Below are 18,062 nucleotides of genomic sequence, written 5' to 3'. Positions count from 1 at the left end.
TATTTTTTCTCTTTCCAATGATGATTTCCTGCTTTGTTGCGGTTTCCTTGAGGTCCTTCTGAGTTCCCTGAGAGGAAATACGTTTACCCATTTTCACCCCCAGCTGGTTTCCTTGTTCTCTTTCTGGTCTGTGCTGAATCTCACAGGATTTTTCCTCCTCATGACTCCTGGACACATGGCTTTTTGATCTTTGCAATAATGCTCTGTGTTTATCCGCTTGCTGAACATTTTTCTGCTGAGAATTTTGCTCCTCTTTCTCACATGCCATTGCATCACCTGCTGTGATAGAGACAGAAACCTCAAACAGGGATGAAAAGTGAAAAGCCAAAACAAACTAAGTGCTGGAGGGAGGACAAATAAAAATCACAAACTGAACTCCCCCATACTCTTCCCCAAAACAGGAGAGAGGAGGGGATCAATCTGGCTTTCAAATGCCATCCAAATACGCAGGGGGAAGGGAGGAAGCTACTGCCTGGTGTCTGCTAGAATCTACGGGAAGCCATGAGCTATAGTTACCCTGAGGATATGACCCCTGCCGGCAACAATAATGAACTGAGAGACCTCTCAAGGGCTTTGTAGGGCATCCCAGATGTTTCCTTCAGGCACTTGCACACTCAGAGTTGGTTTAATGTTTCCTCACCTCTGCAGGGAGATCTCGGGGTCTGTTTTCCTTCTGAACCCTGCAGGTCTGAGACCCATGGCTCTTCCCCTTGTTCCAGCTGGGAGATCACATCAGGTTTGGAAAACGGAAACCCTGCTCAGATGAAAGAAAACAAAGGAGTTCCATTGATTTCATAAAACTTTCTCATAAAAAACATTCTATTAATTTAACTTTAATACTTAGTGTGACCCGGTGTGCCTGGGCTAGTCCTCACTGAAAATGCCAAGACCATGGTAGGCTGAAAAAGGGAGAGCAGAGGCTCCCCAAACTGGTGGTTAACACAGAAGTTAAACTCACCGACCAGTCACAAACTGTGCTTCTGATCCCCCACACTGGCTATCGAGAAACTGAAAAAAGAAATCACACGGCCCCCTTTATTGCATCCCAGTTCTCTGGCTCCCAATCAGCACCTAGGTCCAGCACAGTGAGAGGTTATTTAAAAACCCGGCTCACATAAACAAAGTGTTCTTCTGACCCCAGAGTCAGCCACATTACCAGGTCAGTATAGGTTTGGATCTTACTCAAAATACTACGATGCCAGCCAATCACTGACATCTAAACTAAAGGTTTATAAGCAAGAAAGCATCTGAACTAAAGGTTTATTATAAAAGAAAGAAAGAAAAAGGGAGTTGTTAAATGGGAAAACAGTCAGACACATTCAGAAATCTATACATCTGGTTCTTAGCAGTATTGGTGAGTTTCTGGCTTGAAAGGCTCTCTGGTAAACGTCCACATTATTCAGTCCTTTGTTCAAGCCTTCAGTTTGTAGAGAAGTTGCTCCAGAGGTAGGAAAAGGTATTGAAGACAAAATGGAGATGATGCAGCTGCCCTTTATATTCCTTTTGCCAAGTGGCTTCTAATTCCTGTGTCCCAAACACAAGCTTCACAGCACATGGCATGGAAAAGCCTTGGAGTTCTCAGTACAGAGTGTGATACAGCGTGGCCAGAGGGTAGCAGGAGAGGGTTAGAAGGGAGCCTTATTCCCTGTAGAGGGAAGAAAGTTTGCTATAGATTAACTAGAGCACCTGAAGCCAATTAGAGCACCTGCAGTCAGTCACCTGATAAAGACCCTTGCTCCAATCAGACAGGGAAGGAGTTGGAGCAGAGAACAGTTTGGAGGGAAGCAGAGGAAAGTTTGGAGAAGTGCTGCAGTGGGCTAAGAAGTCCAAGACCCTAGGTAAGGGGCACCTGGCTTGTACAGAGGGAGGGCAGGAAGCCCCCACAAGCTGAAGGGTAGGAGCGGGAAGTAGCCCAGGGGAAGGAACCATCAGTTCATGTGGTTCACCACTATCCTCAGGGCCCCTGGGCTGGGACCTGGAGTAGAGGGCGGGCCCATGTCCCTCCCTCTCCACTCCCCTCCTCTAGGACACTAGTGGGGCAGTTAATATTCCAATTCAGGGGCAAGAAATGGTGCCCTGAACCCTGCCCCTCCCCAAAGAAGAGAAAGCACAAGACCGATCATAATAGTGACGGCAATTTGCCACAACAGGCATAACCCTGCATGTCTTGCTGACTCAATAGGTGTATCCCCTTAATCCTTTCCATGGGTTCATTGTATGGCTGATGACCCTGGCTGGGCCATCGAACAGGCTGGGCAGCGCTGATGCCAATATGTCTGGGGGTGTCACTCAGAAACACTACACAAGTCTGGAAAACAGATATACCCTACATATCTGTAACTCACAATACAAAGATAGAAACAAGATTATCATACTTGGAAACTCATAACATTTTCACTGACTCCTTACATGGTATATATAGCACGATTCATTGCAATTTCATCATATTGGTATTGTGATGCAGCAGGAGAGTGTTAGCAGGGAGCCTTATTCCCTGCAAGGGGAGGAAGGTTTGGAACAGGACTAGAGGACCTGAAGCCAATTAGAGCACCAGCAGTCAGTCAGGTGATAAAAACCCCTGCTTCAGTCAGACAGTGTGGGAGTTGGAGCAGGAAGGTTTGGTTGGAGCAGAGAGCAGTTTTGAAGAGAGACAAAAGGAAAGTTTGGAGGAGTGCTGCAGTGGGCTGAGAAATCCAAAAACCCTAGGTAAGGGACACCTGGCTTGTGTAGAAGGAGGGCAAGAAGCCCCTCCACAAGCTGAAGGGCAGGAGAGGGAAGTGGCCCAGGGGAAGGAACCGCCAGTTCAAGTGGTTCACCACTAACCTCAGGGCCCCTGGGCTGGGACCTGGAGAAGAGGGCGGGCCCAAGTCCCTCCCTCTCCAATCCCCTCCTCAAGGACACTAGTGGGGTAACTAAAATACCGATTCAGAGGCAAGCAATGGCGCCCTGCACCTTCCCCAAAGAAGAGAGAGCGCGAGACCCAGCATAACAGTACCGGCAATTTGCCACACGTGGTGTCAGGAGTGGGATCTGTGCGCTGGGGACTTAGACCAGGGTTAGGCAAAACGTTCCCCTCCTTAAGATGGACAACGTGGTCAAGGCCCTTATACAAGCCACCGCGGCCCAGCAGGAGGCTACCCGGGTCCAAGCAATCGCCCAACAGGAGGCGACTACAATGCAGCAGGAGACCAATCATCTGTTGATGAGTCAGGCTGCTCAAGACCAAGCCCTGCTGAAAGACCTGGTGAACCAGATGAAGGCCCTTATGGAGCAGAATCGCAACTGTGAAGGGACCCGGACCATACGGGCTAGCCATTGCCTACAGAAAATGACACGGGAGGATGATGTGGAGGCATACCTCCTGGCTTTTGAAAGAGCAGCCCTGCGGGAGGCCTGGCCCCGAGATCAATGGTCTGGTATCCTTTCCCCATTCCTGTGTGGGGAAGCCCAGAAGGTCAACTACGATATGGCTGCAGAGGCTTCAGCAGATTACTCCCAGCTGAAGGCAGAGATCCTGGCCAGGTTCGGAGTAACGACATTGCGAGCCCAGAGGTTCCATGAGTGGCGGTATACGGAGGACAAGACACCCCGATCACACTTGTTTGACCTGATACACCTGACCCAGAAATGGCTGCGCCCTGAGGCCCTTAGCTCTGAGAAGATGATGGAGGTCCTGGTATTGGACCGGTATATGAGGGGGCTACCACCAGGTCTCAGGTCTTGGGTTGGCCAGAATGATCCCTCTACCTATGATGAGTTGGTCTCCCTCGTGGAAAGACAGCTGGCAGCCCGTGAACTGTTCTAGATCCCAGGCAGGGAGACACGGCAATCCAGGAAGCCAACCCCAAACCCAAGGCCCCGGGCTGTTGAGAACTATAGGAGAACTGTAACTGGGACGAAAGACACCGAGGAATGGCTCGAGGCCAGGAAGGGACCTGGGGGGTTGGGAAAAGAGGTGGGGGGCCAGCCAAATAGCCCCAGGCAGAGGGTGACAACCGGAGTAAGGGGGCGGTGTTATGAGTGTTGGGAATTGGGGCATATAGCAGCCCAATGCCCCAACAAGGAAGAACCTACGCAGCGTAATCTGGGGGATTACGGGGAGCAATGTGGCCTAATCGGCCTGGTAGGGGTCACAATGACCTCACATGGATATACCAGACAAGTAAAAATGAATGGTATAAAGACCATAGCATTAATAGATTGCGGGAGTGCTGTCACGCTGGTCTCAGGGAAGTTGGTGGGAACAGACCAACTAACCCGGGCCAAAACCACAGGGGTAACGTGCATACATGGCACTGTGAATTTTTACCCTACAATTCCGGTACGGATTGAGATCCAGGGGAATACTACCAGGGTTTCTGCAGGGGTGGTCCCCAAGTTCCCCTACCCTGTTTTAATTGGTAGAGACTTCCCCGGGTTTGAGAGCTTACTTACCCCAATAGAGCCAGGGGAGGGTAGCAACCCCCAGGCTGAGACAGAGGCAACTACAGATAGCCTCACCCCAATGTTTGCCGAATTTGCTCCAGAGTTATTCTCAGCCCCTGGGAAACCCCGAAAGTCTAGGCGAGAACAAAGGGCAGATAAAAGATTAGGGACCAGGATTCTAGCAGAGAATCAAAAAACTTCCCTTGTGGGTAGGCGAACCCGCTCAGGAGACCAGGAGATAATTCAGGCCAAGGAAGACTCGGAGGCGGTTCCTAGCCCAAGTGGGAGCACCCCAGGGGGAAGAGTAGAAATAGGCCCCCTAGAATTAGGTCAGTTCGGTACTGCACGTGAGACTTTTGGGCAGGACCAGGCCGATGATCCGTTATATGCAAACATGAGGGAGGAGGTAGCGGAAGTAAATGGTGTGCCTGTGGAAGGAAACATCAAAGGCCCAAGGCCATATTATGTGCTCAAACGCAATCTTTTGTCTACTTTCGCCGTCTCCGACTCAAAGAATACTTTCAGGACAACACTGAACAGCACACTGATACACAGTTACCCTCCCACCAACAGCACAAGAAGAAGAACTCCACATGGACTCCTCTTGAGGGTCGAAATGACAGTCTGGACCTATACACTGAATGCTTTCGCCGACGTGCACAGGCAGAAATTGTGGAAAAACAACATCGCTTGCCTCATAACCTAAGTCGTGCAGAACGCAATGCCATCCACAGCCTCAGAAACCATCCTGACATTATAATCAAAGAGGCTGATAAATGAGGTGCTGTAGTCATCATGAACAGGTCTGACTACCAAAAGGAGGCCGCCAGACAACTCTCCAATACCAAATTCTACAGGCCACTTACCTCAGATCCCACTGAGGAATACACTAAGGGTATGTCCATACTACCCGCCGGGTCGGCGGGTAGCAATCGACTTCTCGGAGTTCGATATATCGCGTCTCATCTAGACGCGATATAGCGAACTCCAAACGCGCTCCCGTCAACTCCGGAACTCCGCCACCGCCGTTCGACGGGGGAGCCGCGGACTTCGATCCCGCGGCGTCAGGACGGGTAAGTACTTCAAACTAAGGTACTTCGAGTTCAGCTACGCAAGCGTAGCTGAACTTGCGTACCTTAGTTCGAACTCTCCCCCCACCCCACAGTGTAGACCAGGCCTAAGAAACTGCATCATCTACTCAGGACACTCCCTACACTAACACCAGAACAAATCAACATACCCTTAGAGCCCCGACCAGGGTTATTCTATCTACTACCCAAGATCCACAAACCTGGAAATCCTGGACGCCCCATCATCTCGGGCATTGGCACTCTCACTGAAGGACTGTCTGGATATGTGGACTCTCTACTCAGACCCTATGCCACCAGCACTCCCAGCTACCTCCGTGACACCACTGATTTCCTGAGAAAACTACATTGGTGACCTTCCAGAAAACACCATCCTAGCCACCATGGATGTAGAGGCTCTCTACACAAACATCCCACACACAGATGGAATACAAGCTGTCAGGAACACCTATCCCTGATGATGCCACAGCACAACTGGTTGCTGAGCTCTGTGCCTTTATCCTCACACACAACTATTTCAAATTTGATGACAATATATATCTCCAGATCAGGAGCACCGCTATGGGCACCCGCATGGCTCCACAATATGCCAATATTTTTATGGCTGACCTGGAACAACACTTCCTCAGCTCCCGTCCACTCACGCCCCTTCTCTACTTACGCTACATTGATGACATCTTCATCATCTGGACCCATGGGAAGGAGACTCTGGAAAAATTCCACCACGATTTCAACAGCTTCCACCCCACCATCAACCTCAGCCTGGACCAATCTACACGGAAGGTCCACTTCCTAGACACCACGGTGCAAATAAGTGATGGTCACATTAACACCACCCTATACCGAAAACCTACCGACCGCTATACCTACCTTCATGCCTCCAGCTTCCATCCCGGGCACACCACAAGATACATTGTCTACAGCCAAGCACTGAGGTACAACCGCATCTGCTCTAACCCTTCAGACAGAGACCAACACCTACAAAATCTCCACCAAGCATTCTCAAAACTACAGTACCCGCACGAGGAAATAAACAGATCAACAGAGCCAGACGTGTACCCAGAAGCCTCCTACTGCAAGACAAACCCAAGAAAGAAACCAACAGGACTCCACTGGCCATCACATACAGTCCCCAGCTAAAACCCCTCCAACGCATCATCAGGGATCTACAACCCATCCTGGACAATGATCCCAAACTTTCACAGGCCTTGGGTGGCAGGCTAGTCCTCACCCACAGACAACCTGAAGCATATTCTCACCAGTAACTGCACACCGCACCATAGTAACTCTAGCTCAGGAACCAATCCATGCAACAAACCTCAATGCCAACTCTGCCCACATATCTACACCAGCGACACCATCACAGGACCTAACCAGATCAGCCACACCATCACCGGTTCATTCACCTGCACATCCACCAATGTAATATATGCCATCATATGCCAGCAATGTCCCTCTGCCATGTACATTGGCCAAACTGGACAGTCTCTAAGGAAAAGGATAAATGGACACAAATCAGATATTAGGAATGGCAATATACAAAAACCTGCAGGAGAGCACTTCAACCTCCCTGGCCACACAATAGCAGATCTTAAGGTGGCCATCCTGCAGCAACAAAACTTCAGGACCAGACTTCAAAGAGAAACTGCTGAGCTTCAGTTCATCTGCAAATTTGACACCATGAGCTGAGGATTAAACAAAGACTGTGAATGGCTTGCCAACTACAGAACCAGTTTCTCCTCTCTTGGTTTTCACACCTCAACTGCTAGAACAGGGCCTCATCCTCCCTGATTGATCTAATCTCGTTATCTCTAGCTTGCTTCTTGCTTGCATATATATACCTGCCCAGGAAATTTCCACTACTTGCATCCGACGAAGTGGGTATTCACCCACGAAAGCTCATGCTGCAAAACGTCAGTCAATCTATAAGGTGCCACAGGATTCTTTGCTGCTTTAACAGATCCAGACTAACATGGCTACCCCTCTGATACTCTCTCCATTTTGACAATTTAACATTTATTCCTGGTTTGTTTCCTCTCTTTTAACCAGATCCTTCTTAATCCATGACAGCGTACTTTGCTTAAGAGCCTTGGATGAGAGACCTTGTCAAAGGCTTTCGGACATCCAAGAACACTAGATTCATTGGCTCACCCTTGTCCACATGCTGGCTGACTCCCTCAAAGAATTCTAGTAGATTGGCGAGGAATGATTTTCCTTTACAAAAGCCATGTTGACTCTTCCCCAACAAATCATGTTCATCTATGAGTCTGATAATTCTGTTTACTAGAGTTTCAACCAATTTGCCCGATATTGAAGTTAGGCTTACTGGCCTGTAATTGCTGGGATCACTTCTGGAGCCTTTTAAAAAAAATTGGCATTGCATTAGCTATCTTCCAGTCATCTGGTACAGAAGCTGATTTCAGTGATAGCTTACATACCACAGTCAGCAGCTCTGCAATTTCACATTTGACTTCCTTCAGAACTCTTGGGTGAATCCCATCTGATCCTGTGGACTTACTGTAGTTTAATTTATAATTTTTTCCAAAACCTCTTCTAATGACACCTCAATCTGGGACAGTTCCTCACATTTATCACCTAAAAAGAATGGCTCAGATCTGGGAATCTCCCTCACAATCTCTGCAGGGAAGACTGACGCAAAGAATTAATTTAGTTTCTCCACAATGGCCTTATCATCCTTGAGTGCTGTTATAATACCTCGATCGGCCAGTGGTCCCCCTGTCTGTTTAGCAAGCGTCCTGCTTCTGGCATGCTTCAAAATTTTGTTGTTGTTACTTTTTGAGTCTTCGGCTAGCTGCTCTGCAAATTCTTTTTTGGCCTGCCGGGTTATATTTTTACACGTGGCTGTGACGTTCTCTGATTAAACTATGACCATATAGGTCATTGTTGCAACCACTGTTGTTAGAGCTTTGCAACCAATCTTCTACAAAACGGGGCACGGAAGATGTCTTTGGAAAGGCTATGGTTTGCTGAAGATGATTATGCTCTTAGCATGCATGTAGTTATGAATATTGGCTCTACCTGTATTTCAAACGTTTGCTCCTGGGGTAACACCCACACGGTAGTTAGCCAGCGCATCCTGGAGGGACTATGCAAATTGCGTAGCCCATTAAAGGAGGGAGGGACAGCTCAGTGGTTTGCGCATTGGCCTGCTAAACCCAGGGTTGTGAGCTGACTCCTTGAGGGGGGCCATTTAGGGATTTGGGGCAAAAATCTATCTGGGGATTAGTCCTGCCTTGAGTACCCTATTCTTAATGGACTTTCCTGCCAGGACTAAGTGAAGTCAGGCATTGCCACGTGACTCCAAACTCCATCTTGGACCTGTAATTTTCCACTAGCTGTGCAGAGGGCTTTGTTTGAAGCCATGGGTTTCCCTCCACGTGGCAGAAGCTATAAAAGGCCTTGGAAACACCTCCACCGTGTCTCTATCCTGCTCCACTCTGTTCCTACTCAAACCTCTGGACTATGGACTTATACTGATGGGACTCAGGGACTGAGGACCGTCCAGTTATCTAGAAGCAGCCAGAGACTTATCAAGCCAGAAGTTTATTCCATCACTGCTACAAGTCTGAACCAAGAACATAAGAACGGCCGTACCAGATCAGACCAAAGGTCCACCCAGCCCAGTATCCTGTCTACCGACAGTGGCCAATGCCAGGTGCCCCAGAGGGAGTGAACCTAAAGGCAATGATCAAGTGATCTCTCTCCTGCCATCCATCTCCATCCTCTGACGAACAGAGGCTAGGGACATCATTCCTTACCCATCCTGGCTAATAGCCATTCATGGACTTAACCTCCATGTTATGTATCCAGTTCTCTTTTAAACGCTGTTAGTCCTAGCCTTCACAACCTCCTCAGGTAAGGAGTTCCACGAGTTGACTGTGCGCTGCATGAAGAAGAACTTCCTTTTATTTGTTTTAAACCTGCTGCCCATTAATTTCATTTGGTGACCCTAGTTCTTGTATTACAAGAATAAGTAAATAACTTTTCCTTATCCACTTTCTCAACATCACTCATGATTTTATAGACCTCTATCATATCCCCCCTTAGTCCCCTCTTTTCCAAGCTGAAGAGACCTAGCCTCTTTAATCTCTCCTCATATGGGACCCTCTCCAAACCCCTAATCATTTTAGTAGCCCTTTTCTGAACCTTTTCTAGTACCAGTATATCTTTTCTGAGATGAGGAGACCACATCTGTATGCAGTATTCGAGATATGGGCGTACCATGGATTTATATAAGGGCAATAAGATATTCTCTATCTTATTCTCTATCCCTTTTTAATGATCCTTAACTCTCTTCTTTCTTTCTATAAATAAACCTTTAGATTTTAGATCCTAAAGGATTAGCAGCAGTGTGATTTTTGGGTAAGATCTGATTTGACCCGTGTGTGGGGCTAGTCCTTTGGGATCAGAAGAACCTCTTATTTGATGAAATTGGTTTTAAAGAACCACTCATTTCTAGTCTAGTGTTTTTGTTGGTGACACAAGGGACTGGAATTCCCAAGGAAACTACTGTTCTGCCTTCTTGTTAGCCAGTGTGGTGAAACGAAAGTTTACTTCTGTTGCTGGTCTGGTATCTCTCAGGGGAAAATAACCTCCTGTTTTGGGGTATCTCTGCCCTATTTCTCAGCAGTTTGTCCTGAATTTGGGTATTGTCAGTTGTGACCCACAAAGGCACGGTTCCCGTGGCTTTCCACAGTTTCTGTTCCTTTCTATTTTCCTCAGTAGGATTTTACTTCCTTTTTTGCCTCTAACAGCTTCTTTTACTTCGTAGGTTAGACACGGCGGCACTTTCTTGGTCGCCTTACTAGGTTTGTTTGTTTTTTAAATTTAGGACACATTTAATTCGGGCTTTCACTGTCGTGTTTTTAAGTTTCCATGCAGTTTGCATTTCTCTTTTGAGACCGTACCTTTTAATTTCTGGTAAACCAACGTCCTCATGTGGGTGCCAGTCCCCTTTCTGAAATTAAATGCTACTATGGTGGGGTTCTTTGGTGTTTTCCCCCTTCCACAGGGATGTTGAATTTAATTATATTATGGGCGCTATTACCAAGTGGTCCAGCTACATTCACCTCTTGGACCAGATCCTTGGCTCCACTTAGGACTAAATCAAGGATTGCCTCTTCTCTGGTGGGTTCCAGGACTAGCTGCTTCAAGAAACAGTCATTTATGGTGTCCAGAAACTTTCTCTCTGCATCCCGGCCTGAGGTGACATGGACCCACTCAACATGGGGATAGCTGAAATGTCCCATTACTGAGATTATTTTTACAGCCTCTCTAATCTCCCTGAGCATTTCATGGTCACTATCACCATCCTGGTCAACCAAAGAAGGGCTGGAAAGATGGACATAACTCAGGGACTGAATTTCCCCAAAATTCTTTCCCACGGGGTAGGGGGGATCAATTCTGCCTGTAAATCCCATCGAAGCACTCAGGGGAAGGGAGGTGAAGGAGGAAGCTACTGCCAGGTGTCGCACAGGATAGGTAGGAAGTCACGAGCGACATCTGCCCGGAGGATACATACCTGCTGGGGACAATCCTGAACTCGGAGAACTCCCAATGTCTCTGTCGGGCATTTCAGCTGTTTCCTTCAGCCATGGACAGATTTCGAATTGGCTGAATGATTCCTCCCTTGGGCAGGTACCGCTCAGGATCTCGCTTTCCTCTGAATCATGGAGATCTGGGACCCACGGGTCTCTGTCTTGTTGAGGCTGAGAGACCTCATCAGGTGGGAAAACTGGAAACTCTGCATGGGGAAAGGATATCAGGTGAGCTCAAGGGGATTGCTCACAAATGTATTATTATTTTAACCCAAGGCCATTTTAACCTAGCAATATGCTGAGGCTAGCGCCAAGGAGGCTCAAACGTGTAGGCCGTTCTGCTTAAAGAGGGATTAAACCCCATCTCTGCTGGGAAAACACCCTGCCAGACAATCATCCTCACAGGGGAGTCCTTAAAACACTGAGACTGTAGCTCCATGGCCTAGCAGGTGAAGATGGCAGCCAGCAGGGAAACCACCTGCTTCTTTCCGAGAAAGAGAGGACAAGCGAAAAACAGAGTCACACAGAAGGTGGGAAGAGTTGGTGGGGTTCAGAGATGTGATGCGTGTGATGCATTTTTCCTGCATTCTGCAGGAGCTCCTCTGGGGCGTTGTGCCCATCGAAACCACAATTTCTGGGCTAAGAGCAATATTTTACAGTGCTCTAATATCCACTGGCAGATGACGACTTGGTCTGTACTTTCGAACCTGGCAGCACACTTCACTTGGTCACACGCTTACAAGGTGCGAAGACTCACACCCTGAACCAAAAAAAAAAAAAAAGATAGTCTAGGCTCAGGGAATTCACTTAGGGTTGCCAATGGCTGCCGTGTCCCCTTCCAGAACGTGGACAGTGACTAATTGTAGAGCTCTGAAAACCAGGAAATGAAGCGTGAAAGTTCATACCATCCTGGCAATATCACCTTCACTCTGCCCTCTAACCCCTGACCATGGTGCAGTAAGGATGGTGCAATGGTTACTGTGCTACCGAGGAAACGGGATTCGCCTTCTCTTGGGAGTCTTCAAGTCAAGACTGGATGCCTTTGTGGGTGATGATTTAGTCTAACGCAAGGTGTTCGACTCAATACAAAAGGTACAGCAGAAAACGCTACGGTCGGTGTTATGCAGAAGGTCAGAGTAGACAACCGTACTCCCTTTGGCCATAAAATCTACAAATTTATAACAGATGAGGAAGGACTAAGAGAACTTGCCACTGTTTGTGTTGTGTTCAGAGATGGGAATCCCAGCATTTATCCGCACGCCCTCCAGCGGCGTGCCCAGGTCCAGCTGTAACTGGATGATGGAGGGAGTCGTTGGAGCAGCTTGGCAGAGCTGTGACTGATATAAAGGGAGAGGCGTGGGATCCTTGAAGGAGCAAAGATGCCTCATTTCATTCCCGAGTGTTGCAGGTTGCAACACTAAAGGCGCACAAGGGTGTGTTCTTGCCGTGCGTGTTGTCAGCACCCTGGGGGAAACACGTGCTGGCCCTCGAGAACGGTAATAGACGCAATGACTCAGAAGGAATCATTTGCAGGACGCTGGTGTGACGCAGGAGGGAGCGGGGCGGATTGACCGGGGAATGTCGTTTAGTTTTACTGGGACTATCTGCACGGGGGATGGGAGAGCAGGGGGTGACTTTAGGTGAGGGACAGGACCTGAGCCAGGAAGGGGGGTGGGCAGGGAAGCTGGACAAAGGGGGAGAGCCGGCTGGAGGGGTTTTGGTTTCAGTTTGGGGCTGGCTGGGAAGAGGCAAGAACCCCAAGTCTGGGGTCTAAGCTCCTTGCTCCCCAGAGGGACCTGGCTGAGGGGTCCTGGTTGTACCTACAGGCCCTGCTCGGGACTGTGTTCCTATTGTCTAATAAACCACCTGTATTACTGGCTGGCTGAGAGTCACGGTGAATCGCAGGGAGTGGGGGTGCAGGGCCCTGACTCCCCCACACTCCGTGGCAGCTGGGATGGATCCCTTGGTGATTCCCTGCTCTGTTCATTCCCTCTGGGGCACCCAGCATTGACCAATGTCGGCAGACAGGACATTGGGCTCGATGGACCTTTGGTCTGACCCAGCCTGGCCGCTCTTAACCCTCAGGGGCGAAGACGCGGTGATACTTTGCAAGTCTGAGATGGCTCGTGTGGTGTAGGCTCCACCTCTGCGGGCCCGGCCAGGGATCGGACGCTTCTGTTTGCTAGGCTGGACCTAAAGCCAAGTTTTGCCTCAGCCAAGAGAAGTTGTTCGACTTTGTGCTGTTCTCAAAGTGTTCTGCAGCAGGGGAGAGTCTCTGGTGGTGTGTGTGTGTCACTGGCATATTGGGGTGATGCTGAAACAGGACAGAGTAGAAGTGGCATTGGGGGGTAGCGTGAACCTTAACTCTGCATTTCTCCTTCCAAGAACTGAGGGGACAGGAATCCTTACCCAGCGAGGTCACAGTCTCATAGTTCTCCTGCATGACGTCTCTGTAGAGGGCTCTCTGAGCGGGGTCCAGCAGAGCCCACTCTTCCCTGGTGAAATACACAGCCACCTCCTTGAAGGTCACCGGCCCCTGAAAGAGCAAGAGTCCAACACTCAGAACCTGCTGCCCCACTCACAGCCCCAGTATTCCTGGGGGAGAGGAGCCCATCAAATGGATACAGTGTCAGGGGAATCCCACCCACAACCCAACCGCCACGTGGCTCTTCCTAAAAACTTGGCCCCAGGTTTACCAAGTCCCAGTAGGTCCATCGCACCTCGTCCTCCTCCCTTTCTCCACCCCGTGCATGGCCTGCACCCTCCCACCCTTAAATCAAACTCCCACTTCCCGTGTCTTCCCTGTCCCTCTGGCTCGTACGGGAACCCCCCCGAGCATGTCCTCAGCATCCCTACCTGAACCAGGTCTGCTGCATCCATTTCCCTTCCCTGGGCAGGCTGGGAGAATCTGGAGGGACCCGGGAATGTTATTCTGCAGCCTGTCGGGGGGAGAGGGGTTATTGGGGGGGGGGGGGTTCGGATCAGACTTTAGGTCATTTCACATCACAAGTCTCACTGGCGCTTTCTCTGCAGAGACGTTTTCGACTCCCACGCTGGGAAAATGCTCCATTGCGGCAGTGCAGACCCATCCCCTCCCACCAGGGCTAAACCCACTGAGACCCTTTACATCTGAGATGGTTCCCCAGGACAGAACATAAGAACGGCCACACTGGGTCAAACCAAAGGTCCATCTAGCCCAGTATCTGTCTACCGACTGGCCAGTGCCAGGTGCCTCAGAGGGAGTGAGCCTAACAGACAATGATCAAGTGATCTCTCTCCTGCCATCCATCTCCACACTCTGACAAACAGAGGCTAGGGACACCATTCCTTACCCATCCTGGCTAATAGCCATTTATGGACTTAACCACCATGAATTTATTCAGTTCACTTTTAAACCCTGTTGTAGTCCTAGCCTTCACAACCTCCTCAGGCAAGGAGTTCCACAGGTTAACGGTGCGCTGTGTGAAAAAGAACTTCCTTTTATTTGTTTTAAACCTGCTGCCTATTAATTTCATTTGGTGACCCCTAGTTCTTGTATTATGGGAATAAGTAAATAACTTTTCCTTATCCACTTTCTCCACATCACTCATGATTTTATAGACCTCTATCATATCCACCCCCCCAGTCTCCTCTTTTCCAAGCTGAAGAGTCCTAGCCTCTTTAATCTTTCCTCGTATGGGATCCTCTCCAAACCCCTAATCATTCTAGTTGCCCTTTTCTGAACCTTTTCTAGTGCTAGAATATCTTTTTTGAGGTGAGGAGACCACATCTGTACACAGTACTCGAGATGTGGGCGTACCATGGATTTATATAAAGGGCAATAATATATTCTCAGTCTTATTCTCTATCCCCTTTTTAATGACTCCTAACATCCCGTTTGCTTTTTTGACCGCCTCTGCACACTGCGTGGACATCTTCAGAGAACTATCCACGATGACTCCAAGATCTCTCTTTCCTGACTCGTTGTAGCTAAATTAGCCCCCATCATATTTTATGTATAATTGGGGTTATTTTTCCCAATGTGCATTACTTTACATTTATCCACATTCAATTTCATTTGCCATTGCAATCACTTAGTTTTGGGAGACAGCAGAGGGGGAACTACGCAAAACCTGTCCGGTGCCGAGACAGGAACTGGATCTGAGCCGGTCGGCACATTCCCCCAGCGCAGGGGGACGGATTTCTTATCTTCAGCAAAGGAAATCTCACTTCCTGCACGTTTCACCCTCAGGGACACCCCTTCTCCGTCAGCCTCTTGAGACGCACACATGCACGTTCTATAGGATCAGCCTTGTTATGGGTTTTATTCTTATTCCTTGCTAACTGTCAGGGGTTTGCCAAAAGAAAAAAAAATGGGGTGACCCCTTTTTTTGAAGTCAGTATGAAAAACGTGAACCCCCCTCCTCACGCCCGAGACTCTGCTGCCCACATCTGATCACTTCCACTCACTCGTGGAAGCTCTCAGACGCCTCAGGGTCTGGAGATTATTGTCCTTGTTTCATCCTCTCTCACACCATTCGGGTGGTTGTTCCTTTCCCCCTAGGGAAACACGCCCCTGAGATCCGGATTCGCTCTGAATCCCTGTCACACGTCACGGCAGGAGTGAGTCAGCCACGGGGGTCACCCTGCTTCACACTGTTCCACCATTTCCAGCTGCACATCGGGGCTGGAGGCTGCAATCCCCTGTCGCTAACATGGTTATGGGTCTGAAATCTCCCCATGGCCCGTCAGAGACAGACACGTACCTGTGTCGCTCCCCAGCTCCCGTCGCAGCGTCTCTAGGGGAAGGAGAAGATGGGAGAGGTGAGAATTCAGGCCCTCACATTCATGGAGAAACCCCCATTGCTTATTAATGGAACTGCTGTTAACGACGAGATGGTGACAGAGATCAGAGGCCGATTGTCTGCAGCAGCTGCGTTGAGCCAGCCCCACAGGGCTGCTCCATGGGGAAGGGTGACTCGCTGAGCTGGGCTGTGAGATGGAGCCGGGGTCAGTGACATCACTAGAGTCCCCAACTCCTCCCCAGGGTGAGGGTCGCTCTAACCAGAGGAGACGCCACCCCCAGACTCCAACTCACCTTTGAATCCCAGCAGCACCTCCTGCAGCATGGCACTTTGCAGAGAGAAATCACTGAGTCTCTTCTCCAGCTCCGCAAACGCCGGCTCTGGCTTCCGAAACGTCCCGTCCTCCCTGCTGGGGAAAGGAGGGGTGAGAAATAGGCCTGAGCCCCAGACCCTGAGCCCAGCAACCCCCAAACTTCACGAAACCTGGATCTGAGCTTTGTAGCCTGAGATGGTCAATGTCAGGGTGAGTCACCTCAGCCCTGTGCTCCCCAGAGACGGGAAGTGGGGAGACACTAGAGCAAGGAACGGAGACATTGTTCAGGGGCTTTCTCAGGGACGCTCTGGTTCTGTGGGGGGCAGAGCCACCCCCTACGCTGGTTTACGGCAGTAACAAGGGGCACCAGCATGGGGATTATCGTGGAAAGGGAGGAGACACAGACCAGAGAGTGGGCAGGTCCTACATGCTGACAGTGGCCACAGACAGAGCCCAGGGCTCCAGCAGGGAATGAACGTGAGCCCTTTAATGCCAAAACCCCCAAACCCTTCAGCTGAAGCAGTAACCCTGGGGTGTCCAGCTCATTTAGCAGAGAGGGCCACAGTGCCCTGTCCGTTATGGCCAGTGCATTAGGTTAGGACTCTGTGCCCTGCTCCATTCACAGCAGAACATCCACTGCTCTCCATGGGATACCCACGTACAAAGAACAAGGGGGGAATCTGCCCTTTGTATGGGAAATAAAATTTTAGTTCTTTGCCTGTCACACTCAGTGTCACTCAGGAGGAAAACAGCCCCTACCCGGACACCCTGTAGGGCCCTGCTGGTTCTTCCCCGTGTTTCCTGCCTTTCCCACCCTCCTTTCTCCATTTCTCTCTCGCTTCCTTGTCCTTGTGTCGCTCTTCTGTTCTTCCCTCCCTACAGCAACCCCCTATTCCCACCCCACAAAGGCTTCACTCCCGCCCCCTCCCCATTCCACCTGCTCGAGTGATCAGCCAGGGAACGTTTAATGTTCACATCAAAGTGCTGCCATTTCCATTGACACCCCGCTGACATTAACAGGGGACAGGAGAGTTCACGCTCTCAGAGCTACGGCTTCAGGCTGCTGGCAGCCCCAGCAAGGCAACACTGTCTCCGTTTACACTGGGGAGGTGCTGAGGGCCGGCAACTCACTTTAACAAAGGCGAAAGCTGAGATTCTGCTCCCTCTGAGTACATGACGCAGCCACGTCAGTCCAGGAGACAGGCCTGGTCTGTCCCATCGGCCCTGGGTCTAGCAGCCCTGCTGTGACCTCATTAGCGATCAGACAGTAACCGGCTTGTCTCCTACCTGAGTCAGCCACTAGGGGAGCCAGAATCACACGCCCCCAGGGCAGGGGGCAGCTTCCTATTCAGCGCAGTTATCAAACCTAACGGCCCATGAGAGGGAGTGAAATGGAGCCCAGGACTTACCTGCCCCCAGTGCTCCCAGCACCCTAAAGAGGGGGAGAAAGAGGAGGCCGTCAGGGGCAGTGTCCCTGGGTGGGGAGGCCTCCTGCTCTGCAGGGGTCACCACTGAGGCCTCAGGCAGTAGGGGAATTTCAGGTTTACATTCCCAGAGCAGCTGCTCTCCCCACCCCACAGGGACTTTCCCCTACGCAGCCCCAGCAATCCCTGCGGGCAGGTCCCACTGCGGGAATCTTCTCCCCGGGCACTTTCCAGGCAGAAGATATTTCTCTGCATTGAGAATCAAATTCCCCCCAGGGCTGAGAGACCCAGAAGGCCCCTGGCCCCACTAAACCCATTAACCTGCAGTGCGAGGGGCCTTGGGCCTGGCTCGGGACCTCAGCATGGTGGGGGAGGGGATTTCACCCTCCAAGAGCAAATGCAGAGAGACATTTCCAGGAGAGAAGGTCTTGGGGCTGCAGCATCCAGGACTCCCAGGGCCCACCCCTGGC

At 50.1% G+C, this 18,062-nt stretch overlaps 1 protein-coding gene and 1 long non-coding RNA gene across 2 annotated transcripts; both read right to left on the bottom strand.

Moving 5' to 3' along the window:
* Positions 1–226: 226 nt before the first annotated feature.
* LOC120375774 (zinc finger protein 250-like) lies at positions 227–13,535 on the bottom strand (the record flags this gene model as incomplete). Its single annotated transcript, XM_039496703.1, has 4 exons — positions 13,481–13,535; positions 11,056–11,277; positions 641–754; positions 227–279 (listed from the first exon to the last, which is right to left on the bottom strand). Coding segments are annotated over exons 1-4 (423 nt in total), but the record flags the coding sequence as incomplete, so codon positions are not given.
* A 33-nt stretch (positions 13,536–13,568) lies between these two features.
* Positions 13,569–15,851, bottom strand: LOC120375777. Its single transcript, XR_005586769.1, has 3 exons — positions 15,817–15,851; positions 13,928–14,010; positions 13,569–13,607 (listed from the first exon to the last, which is right to left on the bottom strand). It is a non-coding gene; the product is annotated as an uncharacterized LOC120375777 (long non-coding RNA).
* Between the last annotated feature and the right edge of the window lie 2,211 nt (positions 15,852–18,062).

The sequence above is a fragment of the Mauremys reevesii genome, linkage group 12 (assembly GCF_016161935.1).
Source record: "Mauremys reevesii isolate NIE-2019 linkage group 12, ASM1616193v1, whole genome shotgun sequence".
NCBI classification, from domain to species: domain Eukaryota; kingdom Metazoa; phylum Chordata; order Testudines; family Geoemydidae; genus Mauremys; species Mauremys reevesii.
This window is presented reverse-complemented; position numbering and strand designations above follow the sequence as displayed.